The sequence below is a fragment of the Anabrus simplex genome, chromosome 2 (genome assembly GCF_040414725.1).
Source record: "Anabrus simplex isolate iqAnaSimp1 chromosome 2, ASM4041472v1, whole genome shotgun sequence".
In the NCBI taxonomy this organism is placed as follows: domain Eukaryota; kingdom Metazoa; phylum Arthropoda; class Insecta; order Orthoptera; family Tettigoniidae; genus Anabrus; species Anabrus simplex.
This window is the reverse complement of record NC_090266.1, coordinates 735271018-735290004: the sequence shown is the minus strand read 5'-3', so window position 1 is coordinate 735290004 and position 18987 is coordinate 735271018. Positions and strand designations below refer to the sequence as shown.

The 18987-nt window shown below is 39.0% G+C and overlaps 1 protein-coding gene across 3 annotated transcripts in view; it reads left to right on the top strand.

Moving 5' to 3' along the window:
- The window catches only part of LanB1 (laminin subunit beta-1), a 584100-nt gene that overhangs the window by 358787 nt on the left and 206326 nt on the right, over positions 1–18987 (top strand). For all 3 annotated transcript variants that reach the window (XM_067141389.2, XM_067141390.2, XM_067141391.2), the window contains exons 11-13: positions 1769–1948; positions 3742–3958; positions 11071–11179. In XM_067141389.2, coding sequence (XP_066997490.2) covers positions 1769–1948; positions 3742–3958; positions 11071–11179 — 506 coding nt within the window. The remainder of the gene's footprint in view (positions 1–1768; positions 1949–3741; positions 3959–11070; positions 11180–18987) is intronic.

Sequence of the window (18987 nt, the reverse complement as noted above, 5' to 3'; positions counted from 1 at the left end):
TCTATTGAGAATTGAACCTGTGCTTCTAAATTTGTTCACAAGTCTTCTTACAGTTTCTCTACCTGGAATGTTCACACCTGGGAATTTTCCCATATACCGCCTTCTAACTTCTCTACAGGAATTTGTTAATACGTATGTGTCGTATATGTGCATGGAGTTTGAGACATTATTGAAACAGTAGGCTTTAACACTTAGAATGTTATAAAATTTTTAAACACAATAATAATTAAACAATAACAACATACACGTCGTAAACAATAACCACTAACACATACACACGTTATAAACTTATAACACTTATAACTTAAAATAGGCTATTAACGAAATAACAAAGTCAACTTTACTCGGCAAATCCTGCTTGGCAGCTGTCTCAGCTCCACATTGCCATGTGCTTGTCTGAGCCTCAGCTCGCCCTTCTACCTGCTGCGCTTTGCCGGCCCCACCTTGAGGGAAAGACCCTGTATTATATCTTTCACGAACTTATGAATATGAAGAATTTTTCTGAGTTAATATTCAATAAACAGGCCCATCAAGGCCAGAATGGTTTCCCCCTTGAATTGCAATGACTTCTTTCAAAGCAAGGAGCAGGTTTATGCAAAAAAAGAAACCAAATGGTAGGTTGTAAGGTGTGCCAAGATATTGCAAGTTTAGGACCAGAAAAACACATGGGTGTAAACATTTCTACAGAGTGGGCCATTGGTAAACAGCCCCAGCATTCGCCTGGTGTGAAAATGGGAAACTATGGGAAACCATGGAAAACCATCTTTAGAAAATGTTGTAAAAAAAAAAAAAAAGTCTTTGAGGAAAATGATTTACGATCATAAGGTAAAGTGCAGCTTTGAAAATTAAACAAGGTAAACATGAAGCTTTGGGAAAAGTGTTTTAGAAAGCTCTGCCTCATGAAAAAGAAATTACTGCTAAGGTGTTTCAAGTGGCTTATAAAGCGGCAAAACATAACCGATCATTCAACAACTTTAAGTGATGTAGGGGGGGAAAAAAAAAAACGAAAAAAAACTTGCATGGTTTGGGTCACTCAGGCAAGAAATATAAACTTGTACACAGCTGACAAGAAGATAAGGAACACAATAAGTTTTTTTTACAATTTGCTTTACATCACATTGACTCAGATGGGTCTTATTGCAACGATGAGATAGGAGAGGGCTAGGAATGGGAAGGAAGTGACTGTGACCTTTAAGGTACAGTCCCAGCATTCACCTGGTGTGAAAATGGAAAACCATGAGAAACCATGGAAAACCATCTTCAGGGCTGCTGACAGTGAGGTTCGAATCCACTATCTCCTGAATGCAAGCTGATAGCTGCGTGACCCAAACTGCACAGCCACTTGCTTGGTCACAATAAAAGTATTTGAAGAAAGAATAAATAAGACATTATGTAGAGTGGATAATGACTTCCAGTGCAAAAAACAAAACAGGGTTGTGGTGTACAAAAGGGTATCAAACATTTTAAAGAGTGAATACTAGTAAATGTGTCAGATAAAGCTAAAAGTTGTTTAAAAAATAATAGTTTTATATTGGAAGGTGATAATGGATAGTTGTAAGATATACATATCTGTAACCATAAAGTGCCTGGAGGAGTTCAACAATACAGTAATACATGCTCTGAAGTGTCCCTAGGTAAAGCATATCTAATAGTGTTTTGGATTTTGATGGGCAACTGAAAACATATGATCCACTGCTGAATGAAAAGGTAGGTTGGATTATCCTTTTTTTAATGTTTATGTTAAGACAATTCCTGTTCATTATTCTAGCCTGCGATTGTGATCCTCGTGGTGCCTTGGATGATGGGATCTGTGATTCTCGAACAGATTTGGTGAATGGTTTGGAATCGGGCAGGTGTCATTGTAAAACAAATGTTGAAGGACGTCGATGTGATAGATGCAAGAATGGTTTCTGGAATTTCAACGAAACAAACCCTCATGGATGTCAACGTAAGTACATGTAGCTTCAGATACCTATTGTAACTTCTCATTGGATTACTATGTTCACATTTTATGATGTATTTCAGTTTCAGATCAGTTGGATGTTGATTGTATTTTTAGAGTTAACCTACCAAACCAAGTGCCATATCCAAACCGGGATGTTGGCAACCTAAGCAGTGCCCTCATCTGGGCTAAGGTCCACTGATCAAACATCCTGAGCCGGAGTTTACTTGCAGTAAACTTCCTGTACGCACCTCTTTGAGAAGTAACATAACATTTTTGACATGCACATACCTCATCTTACATTTTTCTGTTTCCTAGTAAAATATTCCAAGGTAGGAAGAAATTTGATTGAAATTGACACCTCAATCTGCTTGGATACTCAAGCTATCCATCCTTAACTCACAACTACATTAGTAACATTGTGCAGGAATGTCTTGGGAGAAAACTGTGCTGACGGTTGCCAAGAATATAGTTTTGTCATGAGAATTTCAGCGCAGTGTTCACTATTAGCTGCTTCAGGCATTTGCAGACAATAAAAGTTCCAAACTCATATGTACTGAGCCGTTAAACATTGGCTCTACGTTAGCACTTTTCTATTTACACAGCATATCTCCGTTAATGAAGTGGTTGAATGGCACGCACAGAGAGAGTGCAATGGCTTCTGCACTCTGCAGAAGAATCTGTCCAGGAATGTTGTCTGGACCTGTCGCAGCATAGGGTCAGCTCTTCTGTGAACTGGTGATTACGTTGAGTACTAAAGTGTACAGTGTTGATTAGTGAATAGGTGGAGTTGATGCACTGACTAAGGAAGAGGTGGAGGTGATGTCATTGACCGATGCAGGTATACACTTGTCTGGCTTTGGATAGTTTTGTTTAAAATTGTTTCTTGAAATTGCCACTTTTTCACCACTTGTGAATATAGCCACTAAATGGTTCAGAGATCAGATTTTTAGTGTAGCCTGATTTTTTCTACAAAACGTCATTTTAGCATATTTTCCATTTTTCATATACAGAATTGCTTTTCTTCATAATTTTTGTGATTTCCTTGTAATACAGGAAGAATCATTCTTCCATCTGATAGTCACTCTTACCATGGCCTGGTCCACATGTATTGAAAGGGGCTGTCCCACCAGGGGTTCCACACTGTATTTTTGTTACTGTAATTCAGTGTAGTAGGGTTGGGATGGTTCTGAAGGAAAAAGAAATGAAAATAGAAGTCATACATGTACAAATGTAAAGTGCCATTTAGAACTTTTATAAACCAAGTTTAATTCTTCTCTTGAAATTTTAAGTTCTTCAGTTCAAACACTGACGCCATCGACGGGGAGGGGGGAGCAATGGCACATGTTCACTGTGGTTAACTGTATAATTACAGATATAAATAAATACATTTTTGCTAGCAAGTTGATGTTGATATCTAGGTCTGAAATAACACTATAATCATTTTGATAATAATCTCTTTAAACTTTTTAAAAAGTAAAACATTTAAAATTATATACAGAATTGCTGTTCTTCATCATTTTTGTGACTTCCTTGGTAATACAGGAAGAATCATTCTTCCATCTGATAGTCACTCTTACCATGGCCTGGTTCACACAGCTTGTTTTTTTGATTCCAAGTGTCCCCTCCACAAAAATATATAGCTAACATCACCAATACATTCAAGAACATCTTGGATTCAGGTTATTAAGGAGGATAATATATTAACTCTTTGTCAAAAGATTTTTTGCTGATATTTCATTTGCCTGAAGTGTGATGTATGCGATAGATTTTGACATTTGTTTTTTGCTCTTCAACAGCTTGCACCTGTAACACTTTGGGCACAATAAACAATCAGGGCTGCAATGTATACACGGGTGAGTGTACTTGTAAGCGCTACGTAAGAGGAAGAGACTGCAATCAGTGCCTTTTGGAGTACTGGGGACTTTCAGATGATCGTGATGGTTGTAAGCCATGTGATTGTGATCCCGGAGGTTCATATGACAATAACTGTGATGTCATCACAGGGCAGTGCAGGTGAGAGAAAAGAGAGTATTGTGCATTGAATTTATTTTATTATGTTGAATGCTGAATAATATATGATTTAAAGGACAAGAATTGTTTGCAAAGGATTTCTATCTTTAAAAATGATGATTTTGTTAACTGGGAGCAACAGGGTGTTCAGAGAATATAATTCTTCAACAGTAAAGCTCCAGTATGGTTGAAAGCCTACTTGCATCAGGATTTTGCTTCATGCTCTGATTGTGTTTAGCTACCACGGAACCACAAAGTTGTCAATGCCATTACATCTCAGCTGGATAAAACATTGCCCCATTTGTAACTAGATCCCCAACTATAGTTTTAATAATAATAATGTTATTTGCTTTACGTCCCACTAACTACTTTTTAAGGTCTTCGGAGACGCCGAGGTGCCGGAATTTAGTCCCGCAGGAGTTCTTTAACGTGCCAGTAAATCTACCAACACAGGGCTGTCATATTTGAGCACCTGCAGATACCACCGAACTGAGCCAGAATCGAACCTGCCAAGTTGGGGTTAGAAGGCCAGCGCCTTAACTGTCTGAGCCACTCAGCCTGGCAACTATAGTTTTTGGGAGAAGGGAAACATTTTGGCTTCAAGAGACTACTCAGAATTGTCCAACCAATTGGCTGCTGTGTTGTTATATTATCTCACCCACTCAGTGCACTGTGTTCCTTGAAAAATTACAGTGTGTTAAACATCATATGTGCTAGGCTAAAATATTTTTACTTCATAAAAATGACTGCAAGAGAAACAGTTTCCCATTTGACACACACTGTAGTGTGTCTATTTGATCATATATACTGTATACTGGAATGTAAGGGTTGATCGGGATTGGTATTAGTGTATTCCAGAGCAGAGTCCTGTCCTAAACTCACTCAGCATGCTAGTGTCCCAGGCAATCTCTTCCTATGCTCAGCTCAGCACTGAGAAGGTGCTAGCATTAGGGCTGAGGAAAGAGGAACATACCCAGAGGGGAAGCGAGGTGGACCGAGGTTAGGGAGTTTTCCATCCATAATTAATCTGTCATTTATTCAAAGGTAACCAAATATTTACAATATCATAATTGAAGCACCCTTCCAATAATAAACCAATACACTTCTGCTGGCCTCGTACATTCGACAGAGAACAGAAGATCTATTACCAACAGGTAATATAAAAGAAATACAAGTATTACCAGAATGTAACATTAAATAAATACATATTACAAAAATGAAACAGCCTTCATCTTGCCCATAGGCCCCTGGGCTACGACCCCGGCACATCCACACAGCACACACAGAAGCACAACTCTTACCCAATTACACGCCCATTTGCTGCCACAAGCATTAACCTTTCACTCAAGATACACGTGCAACATTCACTTATGACTTGCACTCTGATGCTCGCAGCTCAGCAGTCTCAGGTTCGAAAGGAACCCCAAAGTAGATGCTCCGATAGAGTGACAAATAAATAATGAGACTCAAACGGTGGACACAGTCAGCCACCAAGACTACGCTTGAGAAGAGAAGGAGAAGGAACAGGAGGGGGAACAACCAATGTTGAAACAGCAAATCACATACCAATACACTCAGATCATAGCGCAGGTGCACTTCAAGTGTCTGTAAGTGTCTTTTGAGCCTGAGAGAGTAATTCGAAGTTTCTTTTTACACAATTTTTTAAAATAATTGAAAAACATCAGATATCCTCCCTGCCTGAGACTGGGCCAAGCCCATACAATTCACTTCACACAGTTTTATCCCTGAGCAATTGGAGATACATTATACACGTGCGTAGCACTGAATATTGTACTAACACTTCACACAGTAGCTGTCGATATAACATGTAGTTAGGCTTGTAGGAGTGAGCTGATGAGGTCAGTTACTCAACTGCTTTTCCAGCACGCGGCACACACACACACAATGCCAGGTGTGCCGACTGCCAATACAAGTTCATAGGAGGTCAGGTAAACAGAGCGGGTAGCACACACTGCACACAGGAGTCTAAAGTCTCCGAGAGGTGGACAGCAGACTAGATCACACTGGTGACAATTTGTGTCTCGGGACAGCACACAGCATATCCCCGATGAGGCAGTGGGTAACAGGTATAGAATAATGATGCCCCAACATCACTTAGCACAACACCAAGCACCAAAGAGGGAGGCTGCAATCTTCTCCTAGTGGATCGACTGGCCATCTCGAACCATTAGGATTGGCTTTCAGGATTCTCCAAAGTCTTGTTAACACCATGATTACTCCCAGAGGAATTCCTGTGACATAAATCAAACACAGCAGAAAGGCGGCACCAAAGTGAGGTAAAAGGATTGGGGAAGAAGGAATACATCTCAAACGTAGTAAACTAGTGAACAAAAGGACATTACACACACAGTACATATACTTAATCTAATATGAGGCCTCAAAACAAAGAATTGACATGTCAAACTGAGAAGAAATATATATACAGAACTTAATAAGTAACATGGAAATAACCTTTACAATATCCTAAATATGACCTGACAAATCATAGCTCCAGATATAAATTTAAGGAAACAGAATAACACGTATCCTAATATTGGCCGGACATACAGTGAGCAGCACAAACGTTTACCATATCAGTCATCAGTTTCTGAATAAATTACTATATTAAAAGGCAGAACACTTCATAACTAAGACTTTAGCATGAGACCAATATTATATTACTGAAACTTGGCGAGAACAGCAGTTACCAAAACATTATCTTAATAAAGCATTAAGTGGCTTTTACCTGAGAAAGATGTATTACAAGATATTAGAATCATTCCGTATTGACGGTTTTCACTTTACAATGGCGAAAAATGAGAGTATCCTCCTATTCAATACATCATATATTCCGTCATTAGACGGAGCAAACAAATTCAAACATGTTTCGGCTCGCTTGAGCCATCTTCAGTGAAAAAATTAGGGGGGTTGGAATAATTTACATTGACTTCTAAAGCTCGAATGGCGTGGCCTTCTCAAAGTGATGGTCTCGGTCGCGTGATCGAGTCTATTGTTGGTTTGGTTGTGTTTGCTAGGATGGAAGTAGCGGAGGGGGAAGGGGTGGTGCAGGGCTGGTGTGAGGAGGGGGGAGTGGTGGTGAGTCGGGGAGATGGAGGTGGGGTTTGTTTGTGTTGTGGAAATTCTGACAAATGTATGGAATGAATGTTTCAAGTAGAATGTTCTTTTTCTCGCTGACTTCATTTAAATTGTGAGTGGGGTTCATAAACTGATCTAAATCGATGTGGATGCTCTCGAGAACGTTGAGCAAGGTGCCTTTTTGCTCATAATGCAAGATCTTCAGCTCTTTATCTATTGAAGTGTATTCGTGGCTGGATGCTTTATGATGTTCACTCATAGCTGAAAAACGATTATATTTGAGAGCGTTGCGATGTTCGGCGTATCTTATGACAAAATTGCGGCCTGTTTGACCATGTAGCTGGAATTACAGGATTGGCACTTTAATTTGTAAACTCCAGAGTTCAAATATTTGTTGTTGATGTTGCTATTGTTATTTTTGACAGTGTGTGGATTGAAAATGAGTTTGGAGTTGGTGTGGGAGTTTCTGTAAGCTATTTTGATGTTGTGTTTCTTGAAAATATTAGAAATTTGGTAAATGCTACTATTATTGAAAGTGAATGTGGAAAATTTTTCTTTAAGAGCGGAATCTTTTACTAAGGTAGTCTTGGGTCTGCTTTTGTATCTATTGATGATTCTGTTGATGAAGGTTCTATTGAAACCATTGTGTTCTGCAATGTTGTAGATGGTATTAATTTCTTTTTTGTAATTCTTGCGAGATAAAGGGATAGTTAATGCTCTGAGGACCATGCTATTGTAAGCTGCTTTTTTATGTATGTCTGGGTGCACAGAGGTTTGATGGATGGTATTGATGGTGTGGGTGGGTTTCCTGTATATATTGAAGGATAAAGTGTTGTTGCTGTTGCGCATAATGGTTAAGTCCAGGTAATTAAGGGCTTTATTGTTTTCTGACTCTATGGTGAATTTTATATGTGGGTCAATAGAGTTGAGAAATCCAAGTACTGTGTTGCTGTTAGTAACATGGGAGTCTAAAATAACAAAGGTGTCACCTACAAAGTGTGTCCAGTGTTGAATGCCATTGATCTTGCCAATGATGTAGCAACATTCTCACATCATTCTCTCTCTCTCTCTCTCTCTCTCTCTCTCTCTCTCTCTCTCTCTCTCTCTCTCTCTCTCTCTCAGGGGGGTGGAAGGGGTGTGTGAGAGAGAGAGGGGGGGGAGTCAACACGGAAATGAAGATTGTAACTTACGATATTGATACAAGACATATTTTCTTTCTGCCTTACTGCACAGTTAGGACCTTCTTTCCAGGTGGTTGATTTTTATATATTTTTCAGGTCTCAACTTAGAGACCATTCTCACTTGCCATAACGTACATCAACATCACCAGTCTCTAGCCCTTTTTCTTGCAGACATGACCATCACGAAACCTATTGCCCGTACGTCTTTGCATAACATTAATTGGCTGATACATAAGAAACCCCTATCCCGTATAAGGGCTCCTTACTACAGCTTGCTACATCCGGGAGGAATGCAGAGAGCAACAGACTCGTTAAACCTAGGCTTTCAACTCGGTTCCGAAACTAGCTATGTGGACAGTACTAAAACACTTTGGCTGGCCATAGCATATCATATCATACCATATCTAGTCAGGGCTCTTCATGATAACACGTCTGGGCAAGTCGTTCATCAAAATATTATCTCTGATCCATTTCCAATCACTCATGGATTGAAACAAGGATGTATGCTTTATCGTCGCCATAAGACCTATCTGTGTCCGTGCGACGTAAAGCCGATTAAAAAAAAAAAAAAAAAAAAAAAAGTCTCCAACACTCTTCACTCTTTACCTAGCTGCCATGATATATATGGAACATCTACAGACAACCAAGGTGTAAAGGTCAGATATCGCTTTGATGGAGGACTGTTCAATCTGGCTAGTCCTGCGTAACGGAATTGCAGTACACAGATGACGCTGCCGCACTTGCTCTCACATCTGAGGAGCTGCAACAGTCAATCTGTTGTTTCAAGCTTGCTTGCGATTGTTTTGGTCTCTCCCTTCATGTTCAGAAAACCAAAGTACTCTCACAGCTTGCACCTGGATCGAACCTCCCATCTTTCAGGACCTCCATTGCGGTTACTCCACTGGAGCAGGTCGCCACTTTTTATATCTAGGAAGTATCCTCCCAACAAATGCTAACTGCTCACAAGATGTTTATAGGAGCATTTGGACGTGTATCCTGTTATGTCTTCATGAACAAGGACCTTACAATGCATACCAAGATCACGGTGTACCATGCTGTTGTCATATCAACACTGCTTTAGGGTTGTGAAACGTGGGCCCTCTACTGTCAGAATATCAATAAGCTAGAGTGCTTCCATGTGCAAAAGCTTAGATCCATCTTAAACATCAAATGGGAAGACCGGGTCACCGACCTTGCAGTTCTTGAGAAAGCACATGTTATAAGCATTGTGGCTACCATCATTGGCCATCGTCTCGGATGGATAGGGCACGTCCGTCGCATGAGTGAAACCAGGCTTCCTCGGTAACTTCTGTATGGTGAACTCTGTTCTGGCACAAGACGTCGTGGAGCCCCTTTGAGGCGTTTCAAGGATCAGCTAAAGCGTAGTATGAAAAGAGCTGAACTTAACACTCAGTCCTGGGATACGCTTACTGAGAATTGTACACTTTGGCGCCACACCATTTCTACATCAGTTTTGGTGTTTGAGGAGTAACGACGGCAATGTGAAGAGGATAAACGATAAGCACGGGAGCTCAATCAAGCTCAGTTCTTCCTCCCCCAACCATTTCATGTGATCTGTGTGGACGTATATTTCATGCCAAGATTGGGCTACTAAGTCATATGAAACATATTCATAAATCTTTGTGATTGTGGAAATGTAAACTGCTGAAGAATATGTTTACTCGGATAAGAGTTGCAGCCGACGACGACTACACCTTGATCTTCATCTGTTTTATCAATTTAGCAAAATGTAAATTTGTGCCCGGAAGTTATGCAGCTCTTTCTAGGTGCATCCCCAATGATGGTGAGGTGCATGGATCTTCTTAACCACATACCAGCCTAATCTTAAATTTCTGACTGTAACGGAAATTAAACCTGGACCTCCGAGGACAGCAGCTATTAATGGTAACCGGTAGACTATGGCGGTGGACATCAGTTGAATTAGCTTGACTCTCCATTATCTTGCCAAACAGTTGCTTGTTGACTTCAGTGCTGGCAAAATTCTTTGGAAATGGCAAATCTTTCCAATCCCTTAATTGTCAGACACTTGCCTAGCCTCCTGTAATCATTTCTCCACCATCAGCAATATGTGTGTTACATTTTTTCCTTCATCCCTTTCCAAACAACATTCAGATCTATTTCTACCAGTTGTACCAAGAATTTCCAAACATAGGATGGTTCCTTTGACTATTTTTTATGATGATGATGATGATGATGATGATGATGATGATGATGATGATGATGATGATTGTTGTTGTTTAAAGGAGCCTAACATCAAAAGTCATCAGCCCCTTGTCTATTTTTAAGTGGAAAGTCAATATTTTATGTCTTTCTTGAATTTAAAATAGATTATTTTAATTTTTAGCTTTGAATTGAAATTACTTAGAGGTTGAAACCTTTCTTTTTTGTTTGTTTTAAAATCCCAGATGATTCTCTTCAACCTTGCAACCACATCTAATTGACCTATGTCTCCTGTTGGAAAATATTTTTCTGTTGGTACAATACTAATCAAATATAATGATAATCACATGGTTATATAGGTTATATAGGTTATATGGTTATATAGGAAGGGGAGTTAGGGATTAGAATAACTTACCTAGGGAGACGTTCAATGGATTTCCAATTTCTTTGAAATCATTTAGGAAAAGGCTGGGAAAGCAACAGATAGGGAATCTGCCACCTGGGCGACTGCCCTAAATGCAGATCAGTATTCATTCATTCATTCATTCATTCATTCATTCATTCATTCATTCAATATTTAATCTCTTATATTCAGAACAATGATTTATAATTACCATTGTTCATTTGCTAGTTAATTCACTTTCTCACATATTTCAGATGCCGGCCCCATGTAACTGGACGCACATGTAACCAACCTGAACAGAGCTTTTTCACTGGTAGCTTGGACTTCTTGGTTTATGAGGCAGAATTAGCTCATGGCACTGAGGTAATTATCTTTATTTATTATTGATAGGTCTTTTGTCTTGTCATTTGGAAGCAATTTGATCATTCCCTCTTCGTTTATGTGACCTGTTTTAGTGTTATTCAAGTACTGTTAATGATCACTTCTCAGGGTTTGTGCAGAAACTTCACAGGTAAGGTTAGCTCTCTCTGGACAATTCTGTTTGGTCCTCCAGGAGGCATTTGGTCAAGATATGAAAAAATAGAGGCGAATCAGTACTAAATTTAAGGCCGTGTTCACACTAAGGCGATATAAGATAAGTGATATATCGTAAGCGATATAAGATACACTACACTCACAGACAGATACTTGAAATCTAAAGGGAGGCGATAAAAAAGGTTCACAGCTGCGCGATTGTACAACATATCACAAGTGACATATCTCTCGAAGTGCCGCTTGCTAATCTCTTCAGCGATTAGTATCGTATGATATTTCGAGCTGTGAACATGACGGGAGGAAGAGAAGATAATTCTTTAATACCTTTCATTAATTTAGTGGAACTGATTGGTGCAATTTGTAAACAAATATGTAAAAAATTATCAAATTAAAACAGCTAAATTTTATTAATACTGCTTTTCATATTAATATCTACTTACCTTATATTAATCAGAAGTATTTTATCTGAAGAAATGGCCTTCCTGAGGTGTGTATCTTTATTTTCAAGGGTTCGTGACACTAGACTTTTCAGAAAATGAAAATTTTCAGGATTCATTCCATAAAACTCCCTGAATTTTGATTCATGTTGAGACAGCTTTCGAGAAACAACAGCCGAGCTATGGTGCATGTTGGTAAGATTGTAGGGATGTACCCAGTATTTCCTTTTTCTTCTCATCCTACGCCTGAACCAATAAGCCACTACAACGTCTTCTTCACTTGAACTCATATTTGTAAGTGATGTAGTGAGAATTGTGTTCCCACCAAATTTTTATCGCCCAGGTCACGCCGATTTATCGCCCAGTGTCATGAACCTTCCTAGCAATATATCGTCGCAATATATTCCTTACTATATATCACTTATCTTATATCGCCTTAGTGTGAACGGCGGCTAAGAGATATCTGAAAGAGAAGCAGAATGGTTTCAGATTGGATATCATATTTATGTTAGGAACTGTTAGAGAACATCATTATGAATATGGAAGTAATTCCTACTGACAGCCCCATTTTGGTGTCAACTCAAGTACTCGTTGTGGTACACCAAAATGTCCTATAACCCAGCAAGACATGTTAGAAGCATATGTTAAAACCCAAAGTTATTACAATATGACTTCACTTGTCCCCATCTCCTCTTTTGGAGCAAAGGGCTGCAAAAATTGTCTTCCACTGGTCCCGTTTTTCTGGCTAATGTGTGCTGTCTACCCAGGTTTCATCAGCCTCCCTCATCTCTTTCTCCGTTCTTCTTCTCCAGGTCTTTACTGGTCTCTCCCTTCATCTTGCGCCCTGATGATTCCATCTGAGAGCTTCCTTTTCAATGGGATCTTCCTTCCTTGCACAATGGCCTATCCAGCCCCGTTTTCTTCATTTTATCTGTAGGTATATATTGGTTTTACCTCAGTCCCCTCTTCAAAATTTCTTCATTGGAAATGGTCTCTGTGTGCAGGATTCTTCTGAGGCAGCGGTTGATGAAAACTTGGAGGATCTTCGGGATGTGCGTTGTAACTTTCTAGGTCTCACATCTGTACAAGATAACTGCTTTTACATTTCTACAAAAGATTCAAAGCTTAGTCCTGGCTGAGATGTCATGTGCTTTTCATACCGAATTCAGCTGGAGGAATGTGAGATTTGCTTTCTTGATGCAACTCTTAACATCTGCGCTGGCACCACCGTCCTCTGCCATGTTGCTGCCAAGATATTGAAAGTCTGCAAGAGTTTCAGTACCCTCTCCATTGATTTGGAACCTGGTGTTCACTTGCATTGCCTTTATCTTCTTGCAATTGATATTCATTCCTGCTATAACTCCCTTTTCTTGAATACAACTCAGTTTCTCCTCCATATCCATGTAGTTCTGAGAGATTATGCAAGTGTCATCAGCAAAGGAAAAGATCCTCCAGGCATTACATCAACTTCCACAGTCATCCAGTTTTAGCTCCGAACATAACTTTTCTCATGATCAAGCCCATAGTGATGAAGAAACTGGTGGGAGAGAGGCACCCCTTTTTCACTCTTGAATTGACATGTATTGGTTTGTTCAGTTTTCCTTCATGGAACCACTTTACACCTGGAGTTTTCACAGTAGCTCGTGATGAGATTGATGATTTTGTTGGGTATTCTGTACTTGGCCAGAGCCTTGTACATGAACTCTCTTTTAAAGGAGTTGAAGGTCCATAGGAAGTACACAAACATGATACAAAGCATTGTATTCCTCTCTCCACTGTGATTCTCAGCATATTGGCTTGATCGATGCTGGATCGGTTCTTATTAAACCTAACTTGCTCTCTTCTCAGCTTCTGGTCTCGTAGTCTTTATAATCTGGTTGAGCAGCAACCTCATGAACACTTTCCTTGGGACTGATAGTAAGGTGATACCTCACCAATTGTCATACAGTGTCCTATCCCCTTTCTTAGGCAGTTTTACCAACAGGCTTCTCTCTGTCTTCTGGAATCTTCTCTTATTCCCATACTTTTACACACAGTTGATGAGTAGTTCAGCTGAAAGTTTGATGTCTCCTTTCAGGTTTTCATGGTGGATGTTATCAGCTTCAGGTGCTTTCCCATTCTTCTCCTTTACAGCCACAATAGTTTTCTCCTTAGTTGATGGCTTGATGTTGATTTCCCAGGTCTGGCACTCCTGACTCCTTGCTCTCTTCCTCCAATCCATCATTCTCCTTGCCTCTGCAAAATGCTCTTTTCATCTCTCTAGTTGTTTCTTTGCTCTAGTAAGCATGTTGCTGTCCTTGTTCTTCATGGGGCCTTCCCATCATGTCTTCTTTTTGGAGAGGGTCTTTGTCACCTCATGGAGCATTTTCAAGTAACTGGTTCCCACGGCATGCGTTACTTTGAGGGCTTGATACTCTACCCACTGCCACTTGTCTTGACTGGCTCTCATTTTCATCTCTCTGTCTGGTTCGTTGTAGACATTCTGTACGACAAGCTTCTGTTTTCAATGGAGTTTCTGCCTGATAACCTTCCTTGCTTTGATATTTTGCCAAGTATCATCAGGTATCCATTCCTTCTCTCCTCTTCCTCAGAAGCAAAGCATTTTATTGCACGTCTTCACAAAGATGGCCTTCACTTTACTCCATTCATCCTCAGTCATATTTTAACTGTCCTATCAAGGGCTTCAAACAGATTTCTCAACTGTATTCTGAACTGGTATTTGTGCTGTTCGTTCTTCAGTTTCAACACATTATATCTCTGTTTGGATTTGGAGCTTAGCTTGTTAGTTTTGATCTTGATACAGAACTGTGTTAGCACAAGATGGGGGTCACTCCCTCTGTCACTGCCTCACTCGTTCCTCACATTTAGCATTGGTCTTCTCTACTTCTGTGAAATGGCCATGTGATTAATTTGATTCACTGTCATGCCATCGGGTAACACCCGTGTCATTTTATGGCAGTTCTTATGTGAAAAGATGATTTCTCCTATCACCAGATCTGTCTCTGCACAAAAATCAGTGTTATCTCTGTTATAGTTATCTTCTCTAAAGCCATGGATTCCCATGAGGTGTTCAACTCCATCATTATTAATACCCACCTTGGCATTGAGTCTCCCATCTTGATTACTACATCTCTCGTCTTTTATTCCCTTCATCGTTGTGTTCAGTGTGAAATAACAATTGTCCTTATCAGCTGTAGATGTTTCAGTTGGAGCATAACACTGGACTAAGTTGACATTTCCACTAGTGTTGAACCTGGCCAACACAATTTTTCTGAAATGGGCTTCCATTCAATGAGGCTTCTCTCTGCAGTCTTGTTTAGAAGCATTCCAACACCCTCTAGATGGTCTCCTCCTTCCTTATTCCCTGAGTAAAGAAAATTAAATCCTTCTGGTGTTTGATGCTCTCTCAAATCTTTTCTTCAATGGACCCGAAGATGTTGAGATGGTACCAGGTGTAGGCATAAGTTTTTGCCAGTTTTTGTGGTAAAGAAAACACGTAATTTTCAAGGGAAATTCATTTTTTGTTTATTCAAAATATTGGCCATTGGCTTCTACACATATCGCCCATCTTTCAGGTAAGTTATGAATACCATGAGAGAAAAAATTGTTTGTCTTTTGCCGCAAACCATTCGGCGAGCCATTTTCCAACTTCATCGAAATTGCTGAAATGCTGCTCTGCGAGCACGTGCCCCATTGATGTGAAGAGGTGGTAGTCAGATGGCACCAGGGTGGGGCGGTATGGCAGGTGCAGAACGATGTCAGATCCACGCGATTTCAGGGTGTCTTTACTGGTTTTGCTGTGTGAGACAGCGCATTGTCATGTTACAAAATTATTTTACCATGTCTTCTGGCCCATTCCAGTCGTATTTCAATCAATGCATGATTTAAATGAATAATTTGTTGGTGATAGTTTTGTGCTGGGCTATGAGAGTTCATAATACATAATACTGCTTTGGTCCCACCAGACACAAAGCATGGTCTTCTTGCCATGTTTAAATTGTCGAAACCATTTCTCACATGTTCTGATCAATGGAGCGTGTTCACCATATGTTTGTATCAGCAAACTATGACTTTCCACAGCCTTTTCCTTTTGATTAAATAAGAAAAGCAATGCATGCGGCAAATGTTCTTTTTCAGGCACAAACGTCGCCATGATCACTGAACGACACAACACAGATGCTAGTGTTTGGCGGACTCGACTTGTGTGTGTTTGTTAGGTTAATGTCAGACGTATGTGTCAAATTCATACGCTGCGTACTGTTCAGTTAATGAAACTGGAACCGAAAAGACTTATGCGTACACCTGGTAATTGATCATCTCTGAATAGACCTGCTTGAAATTTCCTGCTTGATGCAGGATTCGTATGTTCCACCATACCATTTTCATGGCAAAAATTGTCAGTTTTTTTATTGGGCTGGTTTCTTTCCGTTGTTGTACGTAGTTTCAGTAAAATTGGGTTTCTTCGGGATGCGAGTTACTTACCCACAATCACAGTATAATCAGGAAAATTCATCAACTTCCAGACATAAATTGACTCGTGCATTTAATAACATTTTGTGACCTCAGCATGGTATTATAAAACTAAGGAAATGTACTAGTATTTAACGCAGTCTTCTGAAATGTCTTGAACATCCATGTCAAATGAACGTTTGAGCATTTTATATGTAGCCTCACCACATAGTGAAATTACTTACTACGTATCACTTAACTATATTGAAGTTGGTTTCAAATCAGTAGCTGTAGTAGTAGAGTATTTAGTAAGGATGAACAAACGTTGTATCATGAATATGTGATGCTATCCTACTATGGAAAGGACAATTGTGCTGAGACTTGTAAACACATTGTGAATTGTGTGGAAATAATCTTGCTGGTTGGTTCGTGGTTCAGAGGTGGTTTATGAAATTCAAAGGGGGAATTCAACCTGTAAGATATGGAGGGGTATGTATTAAGTTTAATTCAAAATTGATGATTTGGGAGTTAGCTGAGTCCTCAAAATTCATTAAATTGCTGTTCATGATCATTTTGTGACCGACAGTTATTGTTAACACTAATAAATGTTGTTTTGTTGCAACATCCAACAGAAATAATTGTAAAATTTGTATTACTGAGAAATATGTAAATTTGCAGGGAACTATAATGTTTGACTTAGCTAAATGCCATGAAGGTATCCTGTTTATATAACAGTGGGCCATTTATCAATTCTGATCTATAAACAGTAGAAGTTCATTATAGCGAGAATTCATAACAGTGAAAAATTTACTTGCTATAGCGGATTGTCGTCATGTCTAATTTTTGTATAAAAGCCGGGAAAACCCCCATACACATTAAAATCAATATGAAACGCAATCAATTAATTCAAAACTTGCATTTTGTGGATGATATCCAAGCTATGGCTTACTTGTTTGTTATTTTTCAAAATCCAATACCAGAAAGTATGTTTAATTTCATTCTGAAATTCATTCATTTCTCGGAATCTAAGTCTTTTTCCTTTCAAAAATTTTAATCATTCTTAAAAAGTGCTTTGTAAAGTCAAATGAGTGCCTTTGTTGTACTGTACGCATTTTACAACTATTTTTAAACTCCAAATATTGCCTTTCGTTATGCCGTATTTTATTGTGGCTGCACAATTATTCTTCATTTCCGTGGGTTTAATGACCGTTAAATTAAAATTGGCATCATAATTTTGAAGTGAACCGGTTTAAAATTTGCCGGCAATATCTATTCCATGCGTCTCTGTGACGATCAGTCAGGAATATATTCTTGCTGCCTATTTTACTCAGCATCAGATATAACCGGCAACCGCTACACGCACGTCTCGCTTGTCGGGTTCGGCCAACTTCAGCGGCTAGCTATGTATAGGTCTAATAGCGGACGTTGAAGGTCAACAAACAAGTTTATTGTGCCACATTATGGCCATTCTGCCCTTGCATTTTTCGTGCACATACCTTACAATTTAATCTTCGACTTCTTTTAAGGTGTTCTTGTTGCGGACCACTGAATGCATTTTTTGTACAGTACGCATTTTTTAGCTATCTTTGTTTCCACGCTAACGCAGAATATTACCTTTAGTTAGGTCTATGCCGTATTTTCCTGCAGTTGCACAATTATTCTACATTTCAGAGTGTTTAATACTCATTAACTTAAAGGTGGCATCATAATATCGACGAGAACCCGTTGAAAATTTGTCGGCAATACCTGTTGCACGTATCTTTACAATACGACTATCCATCACGAAAATATCACTGCCGTCTATAAAACTTAATTTTACTAAGCTGCATTTACAGTAGATTATTAGCTATAAATTTCATTTTTGTTCCGTATTGAAGTGCAATTATAAGAATAAATTGACAATACAATATCAAGTAAATGATATTACATAAGTCTTGGGACTAGTTTCAGCCACTTAGTGGACATCTTCAGCCAAATAAAAATTAAACAAATGATGTGATAACTAAAACATATATATATACTAGACAAAGATAAAGTTGTAGGAATAATTATATCATTAAAATATATATAACAAAAATTAAGGTTATGATCTTCTTGTCACAATATGATGTATTTAAGTTGACTTAGGACCTCAGGCACAGAAGTAAATCTGGAAATGATAGCCAGAATTAGATATGAATAAATATATAGAAAAGAAATTACATCTGACATTAGAGGTGAGTGTCATAAATAATTTTTCTCCTTTTTAATTTAACGAGTTAGCAATTGCTATCGGCCACTTTATTTACACATTTATTACAAAAACGTGTTATCCTCTTTCATTTCAAATTTTCTTTATGGAATAGCAGTCGACGGGTATTACTAATCAACTCCGACATCACCTTCGAATTTCGATGAGAGTACTCGCTAGTGGACATAGCAAGGAAGCGATACCGAAAGTGATCAGTCACATGCAACATAATCGCTGGGGTGCATAAATATTGGTAGCAGGAAAGTCGCGAGCACTTAATCGCATCTAATAACGGATGCGTCACTGATAGGGGTCTCGCTATAACTGAACGATAATACACTGTTTAATATAGGAATTTTGAAGGGACAGGCAAAAATTGTCGTTATAACGGGGTTCTCGTTATATGCCGTACTCGTTATAGCAAACTTCTACTGTATATAAAATAATAGACCTGACTGACTGACAGACTGATTCATCCTCACAGAGCCAAAACTATTGGACATAAAGAAATGAAATTTTGG